The sequence below is a fragment of the Fukomys damarensis genome, unplaced genomic scaffold, assembly GCF_012274545.1.
Source record: "Fukomys damarensis isolate Sample0158 unplaced genomic scaffold, DMR_v1.0_HiC HiC_scaffold_16, whole genome shotgun sequence".
Classification (NCBI taxonomy): domain Eukaryota; kingdom Metazoa; phylum Chordata; class Mammalia; order Rodentia; family Bathyergidae; genus Fukomys; species Fukomys damarensis.
In genome coordinates, this window is record NW_022900928.1 from 59541346 (window position 1) to 59564485 (window position 23140).

Below are 23140 nucleotides of genomic sequence, written 5' to 3' on the forward strand. Positions count from 1 at the left end.
GAAAAATGAGAACCAAGATAAGCCATGCACAAGGTCCCAATGATGAATGTAACTGCATTGTATACCTAAAATGTACCAATAAACTTAATAAAGATAAAAATTATTAACCCAAGAAAGATTAATAATGAAAGCAGTGAGTTCAAAGGCCCTTTAGTAACTCAGAAAATTACCAGGAAAAGGAGACTTCTCCAAAATTGTTACTTACTGGGTTGCAGGGAACTGGCTTCTTGAATATCAGTTTCATTATGATGTTTGGGCCTAAGAGATGCCTTCCTTGGGGCATGATGTCACATGCTCTTGAGTGTAGACTGTTGGCTTTCCAGACCCTGATATGGAAATGCCAATGGTAGAACTTCGTTCTGGACACCCAGCATCATGAAAAGTTACTTATGTCACATGAATAACAGGAAGAGCAATGGAGTTAAAAGATTTTTCTTCCAATTCTCAGACCCATGTTCTCCTGGAGACCAAACATACTGGTGATATACACATTCTTCTTGGGAGAATAGGACTAGATGCCAGGCATATTGTACCAGGTTTTATCTCCTCCTGCAACAGATCAATTTGCAAAATCAACAAGATGGTGCAAGGTCCTTCCTCTAATGATACTGACAGGGGACTGAAAACTAAGGGAGATTAATGTGATAAGAAATAAAACACTTTGGCACAGGAAAGTCTTTATAAGTCTTTATTGAAAATGTTTTCATCTTTGCAGAATAACCCAGGAAGAAACCTTTATTGATTACTACTCTTAAGACAGTGAGTTTTAAGAAGAAAAAAAAGATACTATTTCAACCCTAGCAAACACACAAAGTACTTTAATTCCTTGCTAGTTTTTACCAAGCCTAGCCCATTATGGAGGTTACTTCCGCATCTTCCCACATCAACAAGTAGGTGGAAAATCTTGCACAGTGTTTTTATGGAAACTAAGATTCTCCACAGACTGAGATCTCCTCTCTCTTTTGCTTGCTTACCATCACTACCAAGATGCATATTTATCATATAAAATGATGTCTTAAGCTTTTAAATCTAAATATTACATTTGAATAAAAATAATTCAAGATACTGGGATTTTAGGAAGATACCGAGAAATTTGGACCAAAATAAACCCAAAGCAGGAAAGAGTCTAAAAACGGCAACTTTCTCCAGAATTTTTATCTAAAATGGCAAAGAAAATAAATCAAATTATCATTTCCCAGGAAAGTCATTGCTTCTATATAGATTCCACTGACTAAAATGGCTGCCTAACAGTAACAGTGGTGTCATTAGCAGACAATGCACCAGCTCCCAAGGCACACATCCACTTTCAGAAGCTAAGCACCCCGGCGATAACCATGCCAGATCCCCTACAAATCTGATGTTTCCCCGGGGGTGGGGGGAGAGATAAAATGTCAAATTAAACCTAATGGTACTTCCAGCTGAGGCTCTATAAATCCCCAGGAAGGGTGCTGCTTGGATGGAAGATGTCTTGGCTCCGTGTAATTGTGGCTTTGGATAATTTAAGATTTAAAAAACGATAAAGCCACATAACAGCACTAAGCAAAGATCTCACCACTAGACTTCGGGGAGTCGTGGCAGAGGATCTGGAGAGGGACAGAAACAACCAAACACATCATTCATCCTGTTTATTACAGCTCAACTTTCTCTGCAAGTATCCTCAACAGCTTCAAACTCACCTTTTGAACCAATATTTCTCCTGAGTTTATTGTCCTCTTAGTCACCAACTAAGCTAGAAACAAATCATTCCTGTCTTTCTCCTCTTTCCATAAAACCCACACTCTCCTCTCTATTCCCCCCTCCCCAGCCACAGACACACACACAGACACACACACAGACACACACGCGCACGCACACACACACACACACACACGTGCTCCCACCCCTACTCTGTCCCTTTCTCTCTCTAACTCACCCCTACCCACCCAGGAGTTTCCTTCCCACCCCTCCCCATCACTACACTGAGCCCTAGGCCTTGAGCCTTTGCTGCCTAGATCGACCCTAAATCCGGCCAAGCGGAGAACAGCAAACAAAAGAGCAACTGTGGGAAATGACAGCTTGAGGACTCTGGCATCAGGTCTTCCCTTGGCTGCCTCACCTGGGAGGTGCTGGCAGGGATGGGCTGGCTCCCTGCAGGCACCTCATACACCTTAAAATGACAGAAGGTGTCAGTGGCCCTAGAACAGATACTCCATGCTGCTGCTACCTCAAAGCAGTGGGCATGGGATAGAGGGGGTCTTCTCTAAGGAATAACACTGGACAGAAATGGGACTGTCTGTGCCACGTATCGGGTGACGTGTGGCATAAAATATTATTCCAATATCCCAATGGGGGGAAAGGGATAGGAAGGCGGGGAGGGAAGGAGGGAGGGGAAAGAGGAAGAAAAGGAGGGGAAAACACAGGGAAGGCTACGATTCTAATTTTGAGTAAAAAGAAATGGCTACTCCAAACAGATATGAATCTGAGCTCAAATCCCAGGCTCATTTTAAAATCCCAGTTTCAGGGAACAGGACTCTCAGTGGGGAGCAAACCCTAGAAGCCTTCCACAGAGAGGGTATGGTTGAGCTCGTAGGTGTTGCTATCCTCTTCCTCCAAAAGCAGCTTGTCGATGGTCAAGGAACTGAGGGCCCTCCTGGGGTCATCCATGTCCTGAAGGACTGGCTCAGGGATAGAGATGGGGAGCTGGACAAACTGGGGTCCAGGCAGGGCTGGGGCTGGAGGCTGGTACTGCAAGGTAGAGGTAGGCAGCGTGGAAAGGGGCTGAGGCCATGGGAAATAAGTGAGGGGTGCCTGGTGCTCCGGACCCTCCAGCTGGGGCCCCATGGTGGGCGAGGCAGCGCTTCTTGTCTGTGATGGGAAACACAGGACCAAGTATTAGCAATCAGGTATGTCCATCCACCTGTCCTTGCCTCAAAGGAATCTAATTCCTCCTGCTCTGCCCTTACCTGGTTTCTCACTTGAAGAGGCTCTACCTCCTCCTGCTCAGTCTCCTTCTTGAGGGAGAGCCAAACAAACCTCAAATGTATCCTTCATGTGCATGTATCCATGTACAGCCTACTTTCTAATTCAGAAGCCTCATCTTTCTCCTCTGTGCACTGGGATACAAATAGTAATGAAGTCATGGGGCTGAGCATATTAGGATTTTCCAGGTTGCATTGATTTTGGAAATCTTAAAATGTGAAAGCTACATGAATCTTACTTTAAAAATATGTATGAAAACACATGTTAAACAATGAGCCTATCACATAGCGTCATTAGCTGTACCGGGAAGATGACTACTGTGCTGTCCAGACACAAAAGCAATCCTGCCTCCACACAGCAGCTCTGGTATCCTGAGGTCCCCAGTGGGCCAATGTAGCTCCATCGTCTCCTCCCCTTCTGCTGGCCACCAGCACAGAGAGGGCCAGGCCTCCTTACAGCCTGGGAAGCACTGCTCTGCCAGCAAACTTGGGCCTTTCTTCCTGCTGTTATGTGGTGCCTTCCATGCCCTTTACTCCTCTGACTCTGAGCTGGCCCCTATGGCCATCTCACCAGGGGCCCCCACGACTCTCCAAAGCTCAGAGCTGCTATCCCACATGCTTTAGAAACTACACATCCCACCTGTACAGAGATTGTCTTATGAACCTCAGATCCAGCTTGCTAGAGAGGCAGGGCCCTGATTCTCACTGTCCTTTCACAATTGAGAAAAGCAAGGAGAAGAGGAAATTCTCTTCATAGACTGAGGTTAGGACAAACTCTCCCCTTCCTACCTCTACCTCCCTGTCATTCTCTTATTGCCACCATGCCTTGAAAGTAAATTGCCAGAGTCAGCCACATAGGGCAGAGGTGTTTTTGTTTTTTTTGTTTTGTTTTGTTTTTGTTTGTTTTAGCTTGCTGGCAGTCTTGTTACAGCACCGACACTGGTCCAGGTCCAGGAGGTGGTCCTGGGATGGGGCCTGGGATTCTGCATAACCATTTATTCTTTGACATGTGGTCTGAAGGCTAGCCTCTTGAAACAAGACAGAATCTAGGAAAGCCTTATTATTTCCATATTTCAAAAATCCAAGTGGTGCTCCTAGATCATTGCAGGCTTCTTTGCTCAGAAATAAAATTACACCAACCTAGCACTCTGCTGATCATGAGGGCTGACTGGTAGCTCAAGCCACCTTCAATGAGTTAATTTACAAACTGTCAAAGCAAATAATTTATTTCTTAATAAATACAGTTTGTTTGATACACAGATCCTTCAAAGCAAAAGGTGGGGTTGATGAAAGAAGATAAATAATGAAAAGAATCCTCAGCAATGAAATGGCTGGGAACTACTTACATCCTCTACCACCACCTGAGGTTCAGTGATATAGAAATTAGTCACCTGGGGAACTACTGCATCAATTCCTTCTACCTGCTCTCATTAAGACCCCACAATTGATTTTCTAAATAGCCAGGTGGACATGTGTGTTACCCTCCCACAGGGGGTTGCCTGGAAGGTGCTAAGAGGCAGGGAATAGGTGCATTAGAACGACACTAGACCTTAGAGGAAAATGGAGGCAACATGGGGAACCAAAGCAATTTCCACCAACAAGGGTGCACTCTGTAACTACCCCTGAGGCCCCAGCTGTACTTTCCACAGGTGCCCTGCAATGACACTGATGCCACTGAAACCACAGCCTTTATTTCTTTGAACACCTGAAGGATCTCCATGCTTTTGGTCAGATAGACACCATTCACATAAAACTACATCTCTTTCTTCCTCCATTCCCGGAGGAGCAGACCATTCCTCTCCTATCTGGCACTTGAAGATGGTCCTTGGTTAATGTCACTCTGATTTGGGTGTGATGATAACCAACATTTACTGAGGACTTTCTGAGTGTCGGGAAATGTACTAAGCTATGCATTAGTTCATGTGATCTTGATAACAACCCTCTTGTTAATATTTTCATTTACACATGAGGACACTGAAACTAAGAGAGTCTAAATTACAAAGCCCAAGGTCACATAAGTAATAAATAAAGGGGGGAGGATTTCAACACAGCAAATCTAACACTACAGATGGAATCCCAAAATTACCTTTCAGATGGGTCTGAATCAAAAATGCAATTTTCTGGACAGTTGCATCACCTTTGCTCAGCCTAGAAATCTGGCAAATTCCTTTGTCAAATGAACAATTAAATCATCCTCTAAATTGTTCAAATTGAAAAAGAAAAAAAGGCTGGCCCTGGCAAAAGACCCCATGGAAATATTCACTAAGAACTTTGCCACATAGCCAAGACTCACTGAGGCAGCTGGGGAGATTCAGGACAGAGAAACAGGGGACCTTTGAGACCCTGAGGAGCAGAGGCATGACAAGACAGCCATAAGATGTCTGGAAAGTATGTGGCGTCTATGGGAATTGCAGCATATTTCCTAGACAACGCTGGACTTAGATGACCTGATAACCCGAGAAACCTGTAACAAGGAAGGTCAGGGGTCATAAAGCTAGCTCTGTTGCTAAAAGGATGCCCTCTGCTTTTGCATGACATACCGTGACATTAGTGATGAGTGGTGGGGAGGCATAGGTCAGCACTGATGAGGGCCCCACAACTGTGTAGCTGGGGCACACAGGCTGTACATACATGTCAGCTGAGTAGGGGCAGCTGACAGCTTCATGGGACACGTATTCTGTGTAAGGCGTCCATGGGGCCAGGGGTTGGAGGGTGGCCGGGCCAGGTTGGGAGAGCCAGCTGGCACACAGGGCCCCCTCCTCTGTCACTGTGGAAGCAGAGACCTCCATGTCAAGACAGGAAGGACCTGTGGGGGAAAAGAAAATTGCAGAACTGCAGGTGCCAACCAGAAGAGGGACGTGGAGAAGCCCAGGGCTGCAGGGAGATCTTACCCACTGTGGTATAGGTCGCCAGGGGCTGATGGGGCAACACCACCTAGAGGAGAGAAGAAAAGACAAAGACCAGTATTTAGCCATCTCCATCTAGCCCTGTGCAGCAACTCACCCAGGGGCTCCAGGGTAACACAGCACAGAGAAGAATCTCCCTTGTGAAAACAAAACACCCACTCTATAACCCAGTTACCACCTCCTACATTTGAGGGACTTGTGCTTCCATTTTCCAAGAAGCCTGTATACTTCAGGAACTGGCATCTTTCTCTTCCTTGAGGGAACCCCCAACTCACGCTGGGGTGTGTGTTTTTCACTCATTTGGGTCTTACCAATAACTGTTCCCAATGGGCCAAGTGAATCAGTCCCCCATTCCTCATCCCACTTCAAGGAACTACCAACTGTGCCCTAGGTCCATCGCCAGGTAACTTGATGTCTTTGTGCCCCCATGGACAAGGAAATGCATTTCTGCCTGAGCCTTTTGCCCCAACACACACACACACACACACACACACAACACACACTGGCCACAACTGTCCCCTCACCGCAGTTGGTGCAACAGCCGCCCCGGCGCTGGCATGGCCACGCTTCCTCCTCAGCAGCTCCTTCACCGGCTCCTTCACACGGACACCCTGATACGGCCGAGGCGGGGCCGGGGCTTGATCCGAAGCAGAGGCTGTGAAAAGCAAGGTCACTGGACCCCATAGCTCTTTTCAGACAAACCCCAACCCCAAGTGCCCATTTCCTCAAGGATCTGCCTGCTCGCAGGCTGTGTTGGTCACCGACGACTACGGGAGACTTAATGAAGTATTTCTCTGGATGACAAACCTCAAATTCTTCCCATCCCCAAACCTTCTGTGACACCCTCACACCACAATGAGGCCCAGCCCCTTGGCCTAGAATTAAAAGGCTTTCCCAATGGGACCTGACCCATTTTTCTAACCGCTTTGCATACTAACCACTACATAAACCAGCTCATACCAGAAAACCTGACCACACTTTTCCACATGGCCACACTGTCTCACCCTCCCATCTTCACTTGAGGTTTTCCATGGCCAAAATTCTTCTACTTCTTCTGACCTCTGCTGACCGTGGAATTCTGTATTTTTAATTCTCAAATACTTCCAGATCTGATTAGTAGTCATCATAGGTGGCAGTAGAGGACAGCAGAAAGAACAGGGCCTCTTGAGTCAAGTGGCACAAGCCTTAAGTCCTGCTCCTGCCACAATCTAGCTGGGCAAGTTACTAAACCTCTCTGAGCCTCTGAATTTGCAATTTCTTATCAAAAGAATGTTTTGAGGAGTCACTTGATATAGTAAATAAGAAATAAGCCATATGTTTCATATAAAGTCAAATACAGAGTAAGCACTCGATAAATTTTTATCCTGCTATATATTAGTCTGGTATACATTTCTCATGCTCCCAATCACATTATAGACTTATGGAGGTAAAATAATTCACCTTATTTCTCTGTATCTTCCCAGATGATGGGTCCATAGAGAACTCTGTGGTTATTTGTTAATTATTCAGTTGGGTGACTCTTTAACATGTGCTGCCATTTATATTCCCTTTACTTCTCCTGCACATTCAGAATGAAGAGACTGGAGCAGGTGGTTCCCAGGTTTTTCTGGACTTACGGGACCTGGGAAAAACACCCAGTGGTGATCTGTTTTCCCTGGGGCTAGAGAATATTCATTTTGCTGCTGAGAGCTTTCCTTTCTTTTTGTCATCAAAGGCAAGAAGCCAAGGTACCAACCCAAGTATAAACCAGAGCATAGGATCTTTGCTGGCCTGGGAGAGCAAGCCCAAAACAGCCACGGCTCTGCATGACAACCTGCCCAATCGACGGCCTGGGGCCTTAGAGACCAAGCCCAGACCTAGGTCAGACAAGACTGGAGGGAAGCATTAGCCCTCAGAACTCACATGGGAGCCCATTATCATTCCATGATAAGGGGCCCAGGGGCCCAGGCTCTAAATCAAAGGCCCGGAAGCCTGAGTATCTATCTGTTAAACCCGGATCCACAGTGCTGCTTTGGCTGAACTTTGCTCAGTAAATAGCCAGCTGATAAGGTCCCATGCCTCACTAGGCACCAGACCTCACTCCAAGTTCTAGAAAACAGCATGGCCTGGGCTCAAAAGCACAGTAAGCAGAGAAATGTGGGCACAGGAGGAAAGTTGAACCCCAGGAACAGATGATGTGAATCAGGACTGCAACATTTCAGACTAGGCTTCAGACCAATCTTCTGGGATCCCTAACGTGGCCATGTAGCACAATCAACCAGAGAGCAATGCAAAATTCAGATACCTATGTCTCTGCTCCTAAATTGTCTGCTTCTGGGGATCTGATTAGCCTTAAGAGGTCTATATGAATGTAAATCCGTCTGGTAATCCTGAAGATGTACTGAGATTAGAACCACTATTAATCCATCCCTAATTTAACAGAAGAATCTCCTAATCATCCTTTTTTAAACTTCCCTGTAATAAGAAATATGAATACTTGTATTTAATCATTTTTTCAATTGTTTTTGGATGCTGGGAGTACAGTAATGAATGAGATGGATGTGATCCTTGCCTATGTGGGCCTTGTAGTCTAGTGAGGAAGATAAGCAATAAAAGTTACCAGTAGGAGAGATGTCACTTATGAAATTCAGTACAATAGATGTCACAGCTTGTGATAAAAGAGTGCATAGCAGCAGGAGCCACACTAATAACTGTGTCCTTGGACCACCTTCAAAGCTTGAAACACCTGTATTCAAATCTGGGTTATCACTTATTGCTAGGAAATTCTCAGATTCATTTAATGACTCTGGGCCTCAATTTCCTCATCTATAAAACAGGAATAATAACTCCTCTCTCCCACAGTTGTAGTAAGAAGTAACTGAAATAATAATCGAGGAGCTCCCAAGGTCAGGTCCAGCATATGGTAGATACTCAGCACATGTTACTTTCCTTCCCTTCCTTCTACCAACATCTACCTTCTTTGGAAAACTGTATCAAAAGTTCTTCCTCCTACTGAACCTGCCTTATGGTAATAAGTACCACATTTCCTTGTGTTATCTTCCATTTACATTCTAATTCATCCATTTATAGCTTTCTCATCTATAAAATAATCAAAATGGTATGTACATGGTAGGTAATTACATGTCATTAGACTAGAGCTTGGCACAGAGGCCCTTTAATGCATGTGAGCTAATGTTATTAGTAGGGATAGCAATGTCTCTTGCCTGAATGAACTTCTCATCCTGTCATCCATTTCTCAATAACGTTTTAAGCTTCAGCCTGCCTTCTGGGTGCATCACTCCTCTACAAGTTCCACTTGCCACATCCCTGTCTGCTTGTGCCAGTACCATCCAGACTCCAGGTGTGGTCTGACATGGCAAAGATCAGAGCTACCTGCTCCTCCCACATTCTGCTCAAGGTCACCCACGGCCAGCTTTATTCACAGCCACATCATGCAATATATTCAAGTAGGTTTCCTGCTATTTCTTAGGCACAAAGTACAGCTTGAAATCCTGTGTACTGAGGAGAAATTTGGGGCATGGAGTTATTTGGAGGTCCAACCACTGTGGTCACCCTATCCCGATTCATCTTGGAAATAAGAAAAGCTTGATCCCATAAGCACACATCTCAGCCCAGATCAAAGGCAGGTACATGGCTCACCCATCTCCCTCTAATTTGCATATAAACCTCTGGGGAAGGCCCCAGAGGCCTCCTGATCACACTCCCTCCCAGGAAGGTGACACACCACACACTTGGCTGGAAAGGGACCAGCTGGACACTTCCAGGATCTTGTCAAGTAAGGGCTTCCTGCCTCCTGTTGTTCTTAAATCAATGAACAAAGAGGGCTCTGGGGAGCTGTCCTGAGCAGATGGTCTTACCCACTAATGTCTGCACTTCCTAGGAACCCACAGTGTCAACAGATGTGTCCTGGCACAACAGAGCATATGCAGAGCAATTCTACCCACCTTTTCCTATGGCAGCTGCAAAGCTTCTGTAGCTTCCCAGGTGCCCTGACTGTTCGTTCATGTGCCAAAGAATCCTGCAATTGATTCTGCCTGATCAGGCAAGCATGTGGCAACTTCCAATAGCATCTCTACAAAGTGCCTGTGAGGTATCAGAATCCAAAACCTCAGGACAATTCCCGAGGGACCCCAACAGCCATGTGTATTTGCAAAATACAAGTTAAAAATTTACGGTCCATGTCTTTCACGCCAATCTATAAGGAGCAACAGTTAACACTGTGCTTCCAACTGCCACTAGCATGAGAACTGAGGCTAGAGACACAAAACTGGAAGAGAAAAAGGAATTTGCCTAAAATCACATTCGTCTTACCTTGGGGCTGCTGGGCCTCTGAATCAAGCTAACTTTAAAAACAAATGAACTGGAATATTTAAAATAAATCTTTTAAAAGTATTGTTTTAAAATAATAATAAAAAGAGTATTCAAAGAAAATAAGGAGATTGAAATAATAATACACAGCAAAGAAGATAAAAGTGCAATTTCCTAAAGTAGAGTTAATCAGAAATTTTAATCACCTCCTGATGGAATTTCAGCTCCAGGCAGCACACCCTTAAAGTCTGATTTATTCTGGGCCCTCTAACGGGCATCCAGCTGTTCATCACTGAGAAAAATCTGCCCACCTATACATGAACCGCTCGGGTCTCATCAGATTATCTCCTTTTGGGAGGCTGAGCAGTTCACTATATTGCCTTTCCAAATCACTGTAAGTCTCTCACCAGTCGGGTTGGGATTAGGGGCTGATTTACAGCAAAACCCATAGATTTGTTCCCAGTGAGGGCTTCCATTTTCAAAAACGAGCAATGAAAAATCTGAAGACATAAAAAGTCAGCAGAGAATATTTCAGTTCCTCCTGTTACACACCCAGACATGCTCCACATCACAAAAATAAGAATCCTGCAGCTGCTGTGCCACTGAAGAGTCCACAGCATGACAAATTCAAGCCATCACCTCACAGAGCACCCTAGCTGTGTGTTGGCATTTGTGCCCACTGTACACCAAGCTAATGGAACATATGATTTTACTGATTTAAATAAGCATGATGCTCTAGTTCCTTGATAGAGGTACAATAAAATATCACTGAGGAAATATGCAAAATTATAGGCACTTGTTTATTTAATGACTCCCATATTGAATGCAAACCACATTCAAGCTACAGTAGAGGAATTACTCAGAAGCTAAGGAGATGGGTTACCAGGCAGTGGTCCCTTCCAGGGCAATTGTAGAGAACCCATGTCAGGCAGGTATTCGTTTCCAAGAAGAGTCTCCAAAGTACTCTAAGACACTTCATCCTTCACTCTCTTATTATTTCCAAAGAACCACCCAGCCAGGCAGCAGATTCAACAATAGTTAAGAGAGCTGTACTCAGGGTCACGTTGGATCCAGGATAAGCATGTGTTTCCATCATCTGGTAACCAGAGAACAGGAACACTTCCTAACCCAACTTGACAATCTTGCCAACTGGGAACTCTCTCCATTCATGCTTGCCTGAATCTCAAGGCTGCAACCACACAAGGCCATATTGAAAGATTAAAAACTTCTCAGGGCTAGAGATTTACCTTAGTGGCACCACACTGGCCTTGCAAGCACAGGGTCATGAGTTTGATCCCCAGTTGCAAAAGAAGATTAAAAACTTCCCAGTCCGGAAAGTCATAGGCCACACTATCAATTATGACACTCCATTGACCAGGTAACCAGTATAAAGATTATCTTTTGCTGCTGATCTTCAATATTACTAAAAAGAAAAAGTCTCAGTAAGGAAAAATACAAATAATTTTCTCTTTACTTGTAGCAAAACCAAAAATAATTGAACAATAGGAATTCAAGCCTAGGGCTAACAAACTCCTCAGTTTTTAACTGAAAAAAAAGTCTAAAAAGTCAATGACACTTTTCATTTCAAAGTAAAGAACAAATTGTTTGTGTTTGTGGCCTAAAATAGCTGAGGTCTTCTGGGAAACATTAGTTCAGGTAAGCTAAAGGATTATTCACTGTTTAACTGAAACACTAATGCAGGTGCTCTTCTTAAGGTAAATGTCTGAATCAAAGTTTTCAAATTTGTTCTTTCCATTTATGGACAATGTCTGATTTTTTTCCAAACAGGAAGAAAGAGCTTGGGCTTTGGCCAAAAGTTGGATTTGACAAGCTACAGAAATGCTTTCCCACCCAATTTACACTAGATTGTAGTTTCTTTTCTTTTTAATGTAAGCCAACAAAGAGATCCCATATACATGTAAATATGATCTTTCCATTCGCTAACTTTGAACTGAGGGGACCTCAAAGCCAGGAAATGTAAACTGCTCACATATTCTAGCAATCCAGATAACACTCAAGGCAAAGAAGAAAAAGATGGACCATGGAACAGGGCAGATGGGGGAGGGTCATGGCTTTGAAGTTGTCAGAAGATATGATAAAAAATGGAAACTGGACCAAATTAGGATTTCATGTTGTTTGCCAGGCTGCTGGGACGGCCGAGGACTAAACAGCATAGCAATATTGTGATCAGTAGACTGGGAAGTCTCTATCAAGGAGATGTCAAAATTGGTCCAATCAGAGAAGGGAAGAGTCAGTGACCTTTCCCCTCTCTAGCCCCCCAGTCTAAGAAACACATTGATTTTCATGAGTCCCACAAGGTTCATTCACCAACCACAGTTAGGGCCTCTGGGAGATGCTAAAGGAGGCCACAGTCACTTAAAAGTTCCCCAGACCTGGGAAGACAGGAAAGACCCAGAAAGGATCTTGTAAGGACTTCCTTACAAAGAGGAGCCAGGAAGTTTCCCACTTACAACAGAGTAGTTTCAAAGGTTTTTTTAGCCTTCAAACTACAGAGCCCCAACCAAAGAGGAATGGGTGCTAAGAGGTCACTGTTTAAAGGAAGCAGTATCCAGCATAGAATTGACACCTAGAGTGATCCCCCAGGGATTTTTTCTTAAGTTTATGAAGTAAAAGTAGAGAGGCCAAGGATCCACGTTCCTCCCCCACCCCCAACCCACCGAGTTCCTGCCTGACCTATTCCCACTGCAATACCTTTGGATTGCCTGGAGTGTTCCAAACATTCTGTATGCCCTACCCTATGAGCTCAGGCAGGGCCTCAAGTACAAGATCATTCTGTGTGGCCATGGTCCTCTGACTTTTTCCTCACCACTACTCAGGTGCCCTTCCCAGAGGCACTATCTGCACCTTGAATACTACCTGTCCACATTCCTTCCAAACCTCATGCAGAACAAGCAGGAAGAAGGTTGTTGGATCCACCTCTTCTTTATGTAGACCTAGGTATGTTGAATGAATGTATGACAAAGGTCCTTGTGTTTCTTGGTCACCGTCTTAACTCCCAAGAACTCTGAAATAACCGCTCTCACATTTGCATGATGTTCTGTGACTCACCAAGCCTTTGACACAAATGATTTCATGTAAAGCCCCACCATACCCTCTTAAATAGGGAAGGTATTCAGCTCTCTCCCTCTTCTTTTACTGATGAGGAAAGTGATGCTTAGAGATGTTCAGTGACCTGTCCAAGGACTAGACTTGTAAGTAACAGTGTCATTAGCCAAACCCAGGACCTCTCATTTTAAACATGGTCCATTTATCCCTCCCCTCTGTCTGAGCAAGTCCCATTTATTACTCTGGGTGACACAGGAGGTCAGTCATCAAATGGCCTATGGATCAGACCTAACACTGATTCCTGTAGTTGGGGTCTGGGCTTGGACTACTCTAATCCTGTCTCCCTTGATTTCCAATTCCCCAGGAAATGTTATTTCCCACCTAAGAGAAGAAGAACAGTCTGCAAGAAACTTGCCAGCAGTCTGCTCACATGAGGAGTGATGAGAAGTGAGAGACTCAAACAATTCCCCCGCAAGGTTTTATTTTTGGTATTTTTTTTACTGAAATGACAGCAAATAGGTCCACCTGAAAAACCAGCTGCATCTGCTTGCCTTTTACAGAAACTAGGGTCACCAGAGCAGAAAGGGTTCCCATCTCGGATATACCATGTCACAAGGTAGGGGTCAAGACCAAGGGACCTCTGGCAGAGCATTCACTGAGCAAGTACTTGCTGAGCAGAGCAGACCCGGCCACTGCTCAAAGGGAGCTTACAGTTTGCTCTTGTGGGATATATAGACTTTAATCAAGTAATCACACAAGGAAATCTAAAATTATGAATTGTGACAGAGCTCCGTATGCTTCAAGTAGTTCTGGCTTTTGGGGCTGGTTTCTGCCTCCACCTGATTCATTAAGGCTTCAATGAACAGCAAGCTAAGGGCCCCTATCATACAGGGACTGTATAAAAGTATAGAGGCAAGAGGTATGACTGTTCTCTCGCCAATGCAGAGAAACTGGGGCCAGAGGTTCAAGCCACACCAGGAACAAGCCTTATCCAAAACATTGAAAGTGACAGGCCCTGGATAACTCCTCAGGATGTTTCACAAGCTAGTCTCACTCTGTCTGATTAGCCCTCCAGAAGAGGAATCCAGGAAACTCAGATTCTAGGATGCAAATCACCTGCCTTCAGAGGTTCTCTACTGAGCCTCAAGTGTAACTGGGATTTAAATTTTCAGTGAGCCACAGCACTGACTCTACTTAAGTCAGAGTAGAACTACCTTTGATGAAGTCATAACCTGCCTCCTTCTAAGACATCCATTTCAATTGGAAGGGGAGGCATGACCCCAAGTCCTTGCATTGAATAGCAATGCGGTACAGTTTGGGACCTACACAGACCTAATTTGGAAATCCTGTTGCATTATCACCTGTGTGAGACCCTTAGTGATCCACTTAGTGCCTCAGTTTCTCCACCTGCAAAATGAGAATAATAACATCCACCGAAAGGGGTAATTGGGAGGATTTATGAGATTGACACAGTTAAACATTAAACATCTGAATTTGATGAACAAATGACTATTATTTATCTATTAATCTCTGTCAATAATCCATGGCCCATCTCTTGACAGAGTTACCCTTAATGCAATGACTCTAAATAGCCCCCATCTTGCTGCATCCTGTTAGTGAATATGTATCTTCACCATACCTAGGACCTTCTGCTACCTGCAAGGCCTGTCTCACCCTGTCATGCTCTTTGAAGTCAGCCTTCAGTAAATGGGCCCAGCATCCCCAAGGACAATCTGCCATAGGGGACAAGAAGGCCAATGATGCTGCAGAGGTATTAGTCAAAGTCCCCACTTGTAGACTGAAATCCTAAATAGGAGACACCAAAACCTTGGCATTGGCTTTTTGTAAAAAATACTAAGAGTCAAGTGGACTTCTTTCTTTGGAAACCACCAGAGAAGTAGGTTTGTGGCCAGTTTGAAATTTTCAAAAGTATTCCTCCAAAAATAAAATCCTAGGATATTTTTGAATAGCAGTGATTATGTGATGGACAGAGTAAGATGGCACGCCCTTGTCCTGACCTCAGGTGTGACCCACTAAGGACACTGTCTACAAAGGCCATGACTGAAGATTCATTGCAGGTATTCCTTCAAATGAGCTAGAAACCTAAAGTACATATCACACCTGGAATAGAAACATGACCATGCACAGGGCTCGACACTAAACAGTCAAATATAGTGCTCAGAGTTGGCAATTTTGTCACTTGTTAGAGCTAGGCAGATTCTGGCTGACATCTGGTATTACCTCACCTGTATTGGGAGCAGCTGGCATCAAATGTGGAGAGAAAGGGCCTGACTTGAGAGCTCAAGACCAACGGTACCATGTCAGGCAGTGAGCAAGAAAGGCTGCCCACCCCAGGTGCCTACCTAAATTTTATAATAAGGCAGCACCACAGGGAAGGATGGAGCAGAGGAGATGGAGACAGATTTTCTTATTAACATTTTGGAGGCCACAGCTGATCTGAGAGACAAAAACAAACCTCCTAATACTGTTTTAATGCTTAACACTTGACCTGCAGCCTCTGAAGGGTTAAATAATGTAAAGGCCTGTATCTAGAATTACCAATCTGATCTAGAACAGGAAAAATCTGTGGTTATGCAGCTGGAAATACAGTTGTTTGTTCTTCGAGTTAGGCAATATCTGATTTTGTATTTTCAAGTCCGAAGAGAGTCTTATGAAAGGAATAAACTTTTCCTGAAACATCCCCATCCTAGGTAAGAATGACTCCCTTTCAGGACCCTTCAGACCCAGCAGAAATTGCACAGTCGAGGTTAAATCCAAATGCCCAAGTCCCAAGACTCATGGTGGCCTAAGCTATAGTCTACATGAGTGAAAACAGTTCTGAACATGAACCCATGATGAGTGCATAACTGCCAGTCAAGATAAGCTTTTTAGGGTAATTCTCAGGTTTACTAACCAATGACCTCCTCATGTAGGGAGATTCCCTTGTAAAGGACACTGGAGGAGAAGAGTGGAGAATATCAAGTTTGAAAAAATGGCATGAGATCAATGTTTGAGGAATTTGTCCTCTCCTTATTCTTAAGAACCCAACAGAGATTGAAAACATGACCTTCATGGTTTCAAAACTTCAGGAAGACCAATGCAACATGCTTCACAGCACCTCATTCTGTACATCAAGGATCTGTGACCAGCTATCAGAGATCTTGCTGAAAGAAATGAAGGGCTGATCAGGTCAAGATGGGCACGTATCACCTGAAGAACTCTAGATAAAGTTATGGTGCCTGTAGGAAGCAACAAAGAGAAGATGGCAGGAAAAGTTACTCAGCAGCCTGAGTCCTGTATATCCTAAAACTGCTCCATTTTTATTTTTGTATTGGGGTTCTGCAGTATATTTGGTTTGAATAAAGAGGATTATGACAAAAATTTGTATATATGTGTCTAGATATCCTGGGATTTTCTTCCCAATGCTAAGAAGAATATGTGTGCCCAATATCTAAGCAGCATGCCTGACTGTCATCTGTTCTTCAGGACTTATATTAAATGCCCTACCATGACATCTTCCCTGACTCCATCCTTCTCTCTGTTCTGCCTAAGATAATTCACTTCATTGGTTGATTTCTCTACCTAGAAACCATTCTATTAGATAAATATATATGGCTACAGGCACACAAGGAATGATTAGTAGATGATGTATTTTTCTTCTATATCCTTTTGTTGATGTGGCTTTCATTCAACATTAAGATTTGCTTCTATTTTCAACTCTTTTGCCTTTCTCATTCCCCCCTTTTTTTTCTCTGTGTTAGAAGATTTTCACAATCTTTATTCATTTTCTCTCTGCCAGTTAAATTGATGGCTCTTTCTAGTGGATTAAAAGTAATTTGGCTTTTATTAAGGGTGGTCAAATTGTTTTCAGTCCCAACACCTGGTCTGAGAATGATTCTCATTTCATTTATAATTCTCTGGCTACCAGCTCTTCCCAGAAAGTGCTACTAATGAAACCATTACTAAGAAAAGGAGGTAGCACATTGTTGTTTCGGTTTTCGGTATCATTAGTGCTATTATTGCATATTTCAAGAGTCATTCTCCTCATAACTAGTTTATAAACACACACCAAACCTGTGAATTAAAAAAACAAATACAAATTTGCCAGTCACTACAACCCTTACTGCGTTCTACCTTACAAGGGTTTCAGGGAAATCATGGTCAAGGTGGTCAAAGAATGGTCAGCTTACCCATCAGCATTACCCTGCTCACAATCCCTATTGTCAATTACAAGATTAAGAACATGTGCCTCACCGGGCCGGGGATTTAGCTCAGTGGTTCTACTGCCTGCCTCTCAAGTGCAAAGTCCAGAGTTCAATCCCAAGTACAAAAAAAAAAAAAAAAAAAAAAAAAAAAAGAATATATGCCTTGCCATTTCCCAAGAAATGCAAACTCAGAAGCCATATAGATTGTAGTCTATAATTAGCTTTCATAACCTTTGCTGTCAGAAGTAGAGTGAGAGACAATGGAAAGGCAATAGTAGCAACTATTATCTACTGGCTATTTAATGCGATGCACAGTAGTAAACACCTACCACAACCTGTGAAGGAAGAAGTATACCCTTGATGAAAGCATAACGAGACTGCAACAGAAAGAGGGAAGAGGTCTTGCTAACATCACACAGCCAGCAAGACACAAATCTAGGACTCAAATTCAGATCTGTGTACCAAAGAAGGCTAACTCCTCAACTGCTAAAGGCAAAGAACAGAGATGTCCCTGACTCAAAATAAAACCCTACTCTCTATATCTTGTTCTGCATGTGTATACACACATACACACACACACACACACACACACACACACACACACGCAGATGAGAAGTGATACTTCCCAAGTCTCAAAAATGCTGAAGGAAGGAATTGCTTTGATTCCCAGCACAAACTACTATGCAGAACCTTCTATTAGTGCTGCCCAGAAAACAGACATGCTGGATTATTTGGGGCAATCTCTAGGTCCCTCTTTGAGCCTTCCTTTGGCCAAGATGCTTGCAAAGGGCCCAGTGGAGGCATCAGCAAGTAAATATCTTACTTTCTCCAATGAAACATAAGCTAAATACATCAAAGTGAATTTTAAGGTGTGAATAGCCCTCTACGGGCCAGGATGCTTCATTTTGCCACCAGCCACTATCATAAAAAAGCCTAGGCTTTTACCAAGAGCACCCCCTAAAACCTATGAAGGAGACAAGCTCTGCAGCAGGGAAACAGGACAACTTATCAAGTCAATATCTGAGGTCTGGGTCAAATGAATTCCATCATGTGAGTGAGTTACTGACATAATCTTTAAGCTTCAGTTTCCTCATCTATGAAAAAGGGCTTACAAGCGAACCTATGCAGTTGATTTTTTATGAGGATTAAATTAGATAATACATCCAAAGCATGGCAAAGACTGGTGGTTGTCACACCCAACATCTGCCTTCTCTTGCCTGACAACCCCTATATGGTGGAAGGTGGCAACGCACCCAGCCAAACAGTTATGTTGGTCTCCTGTGTAGATGGGAGTGGTCATTAGATGTCAGAAGTTGTACATTGGAGAGAAGAGGCATAATTTTCTTTGCTTCTCCCTTTCATGTTCCTTGCTTGAAAATATGATGAAGATAACACAAGTGATAGCTAGAGTTAATAATGACAACTATGAAGAAAACTCCTGGGACATTATTGGTATGATATAGACTCTACATAATCCTGAACAGCCCACTACAAAATTTCATAGGACAGAATGTATATTATTGCCTTGTTCAAATTTCTATTATTTCAGGTCTCTGTTAGCAACCAAATGAAATCTGAACTGACTCAACAGAACCTTTGGTATGCTGCATGATACTAAATAAGTACTCACTACCATGTAGCTGCTATTTATAACTAATAAAAGAACTGAACATGTTCCACTCATAGTAAAGTCCAAAGGTAGAAGAGAAGCCATTGATTTCAACCTCCATGTCAGCAGTTTTCAACCTTGATTGTACACTAGAATCACTCAGTGAAGCATTTGAAAATCCCAATCCCCACAAAAATTAACCAGAAGCTCTAGGTTTGGACTCAATGGCTCTTATACCTCTTCAGAGCATTCCAGTGTTGCCAAGGTTGAAATGGACTGTTCTAATCAGAAGAAATAATCTCTTTTATTAAACTAAGAACACTCAGATTAAAATATATATTATTTTAATAACCATGAAGAAAACCCAACAATTAGAGCTGGAAGAAAACCTCAATCAAGTTCAGTCTCCTTCTTCTTAGCCAAGAAAATATATCTTCAATTTCCTACAAGTCTCAAAGTTTTGCCAAAGGCCCCATGTTTAATTATCTGGGGATTTTAAAATAGACTTCTTGTCTCCTGCCTGGAAGGATAATTCTTGAACACAGTATCATCCATCCAGGAAAAGAGGGTTTAAAAGAAGCACCCATCCAAGATAGCCCCACTCTTGTCAAGCCACTGTTTTTCAAAAATGAGAAAACTAAAATATTGTAAAGCACTTCATAAAAGTGTAATTATGCTGACGGACAAAGTCAATAAGCCAATTTTGATATGCTTGGCTTAGAAGAGGAAATCAGTGGACATCTTCATTTAGTCAGAAAATAAACTACTTTAGGAAGAAGTCTGAGGGGAAAATACCTGATACACTTATTCTGCAATGGAAAAGTTAAAAACAAACATTTAAGGGACTTCTTGAATGAATCAAATGAGCATGCATATAGTGAACAAATATAGACAGGCCTGATTTCTTCTTGTTCCTCACAAAAGAAAAAGTTTGCAGGTGTGAATTGGAGGAGAGCTTTGAAAACTTCTGACTCTGTAATGTTTTGCAGGTATAGTAGGACAAATATGGCATTTTTCTGTAGTAAATACAAGGTGAAGGAAGTAAAATATCCACCATGAAACCATCTGCATTTTTCCATTTAATTTTATGTGCTTGCTAAGTATGTTTCCCTTATTTCACCTGCAGACAGTGCCTGTGGATTTGTGTCTCTCCTCTGGGTTCTATTTCTCCTTAATACTAAGAACCACTGAATCAACAAATAAACTTGGTAAGAAGTAAAGATGTTTACTAGACTCACTAAATAAGCAAAGATTAAGAAATATTACAGGTTGTCCACAGATTTTAAATTATATTTTGTTGTAAATATATCTGGTTTTATGTAGGAAATTTTAACGTTCCAAAAATTATATGTACATTACACATTTTCTTTCTCTTTGCTCTAAAAAAACAAAAAAACAAAAATGTTGCCTATTTAGTGGACTCCTACCATAAATCCTAAGAGCAGAGTTCTTTGTTAATGAAAAGTTTGAAACTCTAATTTATCTATTTGCTAAACATCTGCTCTGCTCAAGTTGTCTGAAAGCAAAGCATATCTATGTCATAATAACTTGACAGTAACTATTTCTTGTGTCTAAGGGGCCCCCTTGGGCATTATACATGGTGAAGACAAACCAAGTCCAAGTCTATGGGACATGAGATAACCAGTCAATTCAAAGAAACTCAGTCACGCCTGCTTCTCCTTATCATGAAGATCTTCCCCTAACACAAACAACAGCAATAAAATGAAGTTGCCTGATACATTCCCTTTCTAACAAGTGGTAACAAGTGTATTACAAATAGTTCCATCACTTTTCAGGAATAGGTTCAATCAACTCAATTTTGGACATCAGACAAAATGTTTAATAACTTGACTGCAAGCTTATCTTCCATGGTTGATAACACTGTGGGAGCCCAAGGTCCTGTATACTCTAAAGAAACAAATATCCACATACCAATCAGGTCACTTAAGGCCAGAAGGTGGCAAACTCTTTCTATAACCAGCTAGACAACAATTATTTTAGTCTTTGTGTGTCATGTGCCATACAGTCTCTGTCACAGCTAGTCAATTCTGCCATTATACTAGCACATGGTAGCCTTGTACCATATGCAAATGAACAGACATGGCTGTGTTCCAATAAAACTTTATTTACAAAAAGAGGCCATATTTGCAGACCTTTGTTTTAGACAACTGGAAAATCTTGCTAGATCCTGTCTTCCAAGAATGTTTTGATTGGGGTTTTTTAACTATCCTAATCAAAGGGGAGAAAATATACAGGAAAGAATTTGGCATAATCTTGATTGCTCAAGATAGACTTAAGGAAGTTGTCAGGAGAGAAGAGAATAACTAACCACTGTCACTACTAAGCAGGGAACTTGATATCACTTTAACCTACATTCTCCACTTTCCATTACACAGAAAGTTTGTGAGGCAGTCATTAGAATTCCCATTTTCCAGGTTTTTAAGAATGTGAGGTTAGGGAGTATGATCTTCTTGATGACCCTTCGTATTCTGTTTGCCAGTATCTTATTAAAGATTTTTGCATCTATGTTCATTAGGGAAATTGACCTGTAGTTCTCTTTTTTTGGTTGGGGCCTTCCCTGGTTTTAGAATCAAAGTAATATTTGCTTCTAGGAATGAATTTGGAAAGGTAAAAGGGGAAAAGAAAAAATACGTAAAAAGGAAAAACATAGAAACAATGTCTTTGTAAACAGGGAAGGGTGAAGGGGGTGAAAGGAGGGCTGGGAATGGGGAAAAATAAGAACCAAGATAAGCCATGTACAAGATCCCAATGATGGATGTAACTGTATTGTATACTTAAAATGTACCAATAAGTTTAATAAAGATTTCAAAAAAAGAATGTGAGGAGGTGAACTAACTCAACTGCAGACCTAACTGTACAAGTCAGTCCTGTCTCACACCAATACTCACACTGTTTCTACTGTACTAGTAAGTAGCTGGGGTGGATGTTAGTTCTCATCTATACAGGACAAAAAGGACCAAGTGCAGAACCAGGGAGCGAACCTGCAGGTACAGCAACTTCTTTATCCAATTGGCCAGTCAAGCAAATCTCAAATCCATGGTCAAGGCCTGAAGATTTCCACTTCTCTATGCCAGCAGTTCTGAGCTTTATCAAGCTATTTCTGATCTTAACCAAAGCCCACATGCACATTTGGTTCACAAACAAGAGTCACAGAATTAAGGAGACACAAAGTTAAAGTAAATGTTTTCTTAACCCTTTCCAGAACCCAGGGTACAGTCATTTCAGCTCATGCCTTGGGGGTGTTTTCTGAAAAAAGAAAGTGCTTTTTCAGCACTCTTAATGTCTGATTTCAAACCCTTCCCTTCCACTGGGTGATTCTATGTGGGCTGATGATGCCACCCTGTTTTTACTGATTTTTCTCACAGGGTTTAGTCACCCACATGCCCTGAGTACCACATAATTGGGCCCAGGGTGAGTGGATAGGTACATGATGACAGTTAAAGAGTTTGACTTGAGTTCATCTAAGCATACAAAAACATCCAACCCAGTTATCCCACTGATGAGCTTATACGTGACCTCTCTTATGATGTACTTCTGTCTCAACTTGAGTAGGAAGTGGGATCTCCAGCATTTCTTCGAAAAAACAAAACAAAACAAACTGTTCATCTCTTAGGAAGCATTAGAGAGGAAAAATGTAGTATGGTATAACCAAGAAGAAAAAATATGGTATGCAAGGATATGACCCACATCTCAGATGCTGATGCAAAACTAGAGCAGTTAGCATCATTTTGGTGGCACCACAGCCACTATAGTAAGGTATGGGTAGCTCTGCAGAAAAGATATTTTTACTGCCACTTTAAATATGAAAAATGTACAAACTGAAAAAGGGGGATCACACAAAATTTAAATGATTCAGCTCTAAGTGAGAAGTGCAAGGATGCACAGAAGCCCCTAAATGTCTTTACGACATAATGGCCTACCTGCCCTTATGCACATGGCACTCCCAGTGTTGTTGACCATTGCTTCTGGAAGCACAGGGGCTTTTGTCATCCTTCTTGTAGTAGTAATTGCGCACAATCCAATCTAGAATATTCCTAATTATCTTGGAAGGGGTCCATAAGTCTCAAA

General features: G+C 42.5%; 1 protein-coding gene across 6 annotated transcripts in view; it reads right to left on the reverse strand.

Moving 5' to 3' along the window:
- Window positions 1-680: 680 nt before the first annotated feature.
- The window catches only part of Pou2af1 (POU class 2 homeobox associating factor 1), a 130344-nt gene continuing 107884 nt past the window's right edge, over window positions 681-23140 (reverse strand). For all 6 annotated transcript variants that reach the window (XM_019205491.1, XM_019205490.1, XM_019205492.1 and 3 more), the window contains 4 exons: window positions 6388-6518; window positions 5849-5891; window positions 5498-5763; window positions 681-2844 (listed from right to left, as the gene is read on the reverse strand). In XM_019205491.1, coding sequence (XP_019061036.1) covers window positions 2530-2844; window positions 5498-5763; window positions 5849-5891; window positions 6388-6518 — 755 coding nt within the window. In that variant the 3' untranslated portion in view covers window positions 681-2529. The remainder of the gene's footprint in view (window positions 2845-5497; window positions 5764-5848; window positions 5892-6387; window positions 6519-23140) is intronic.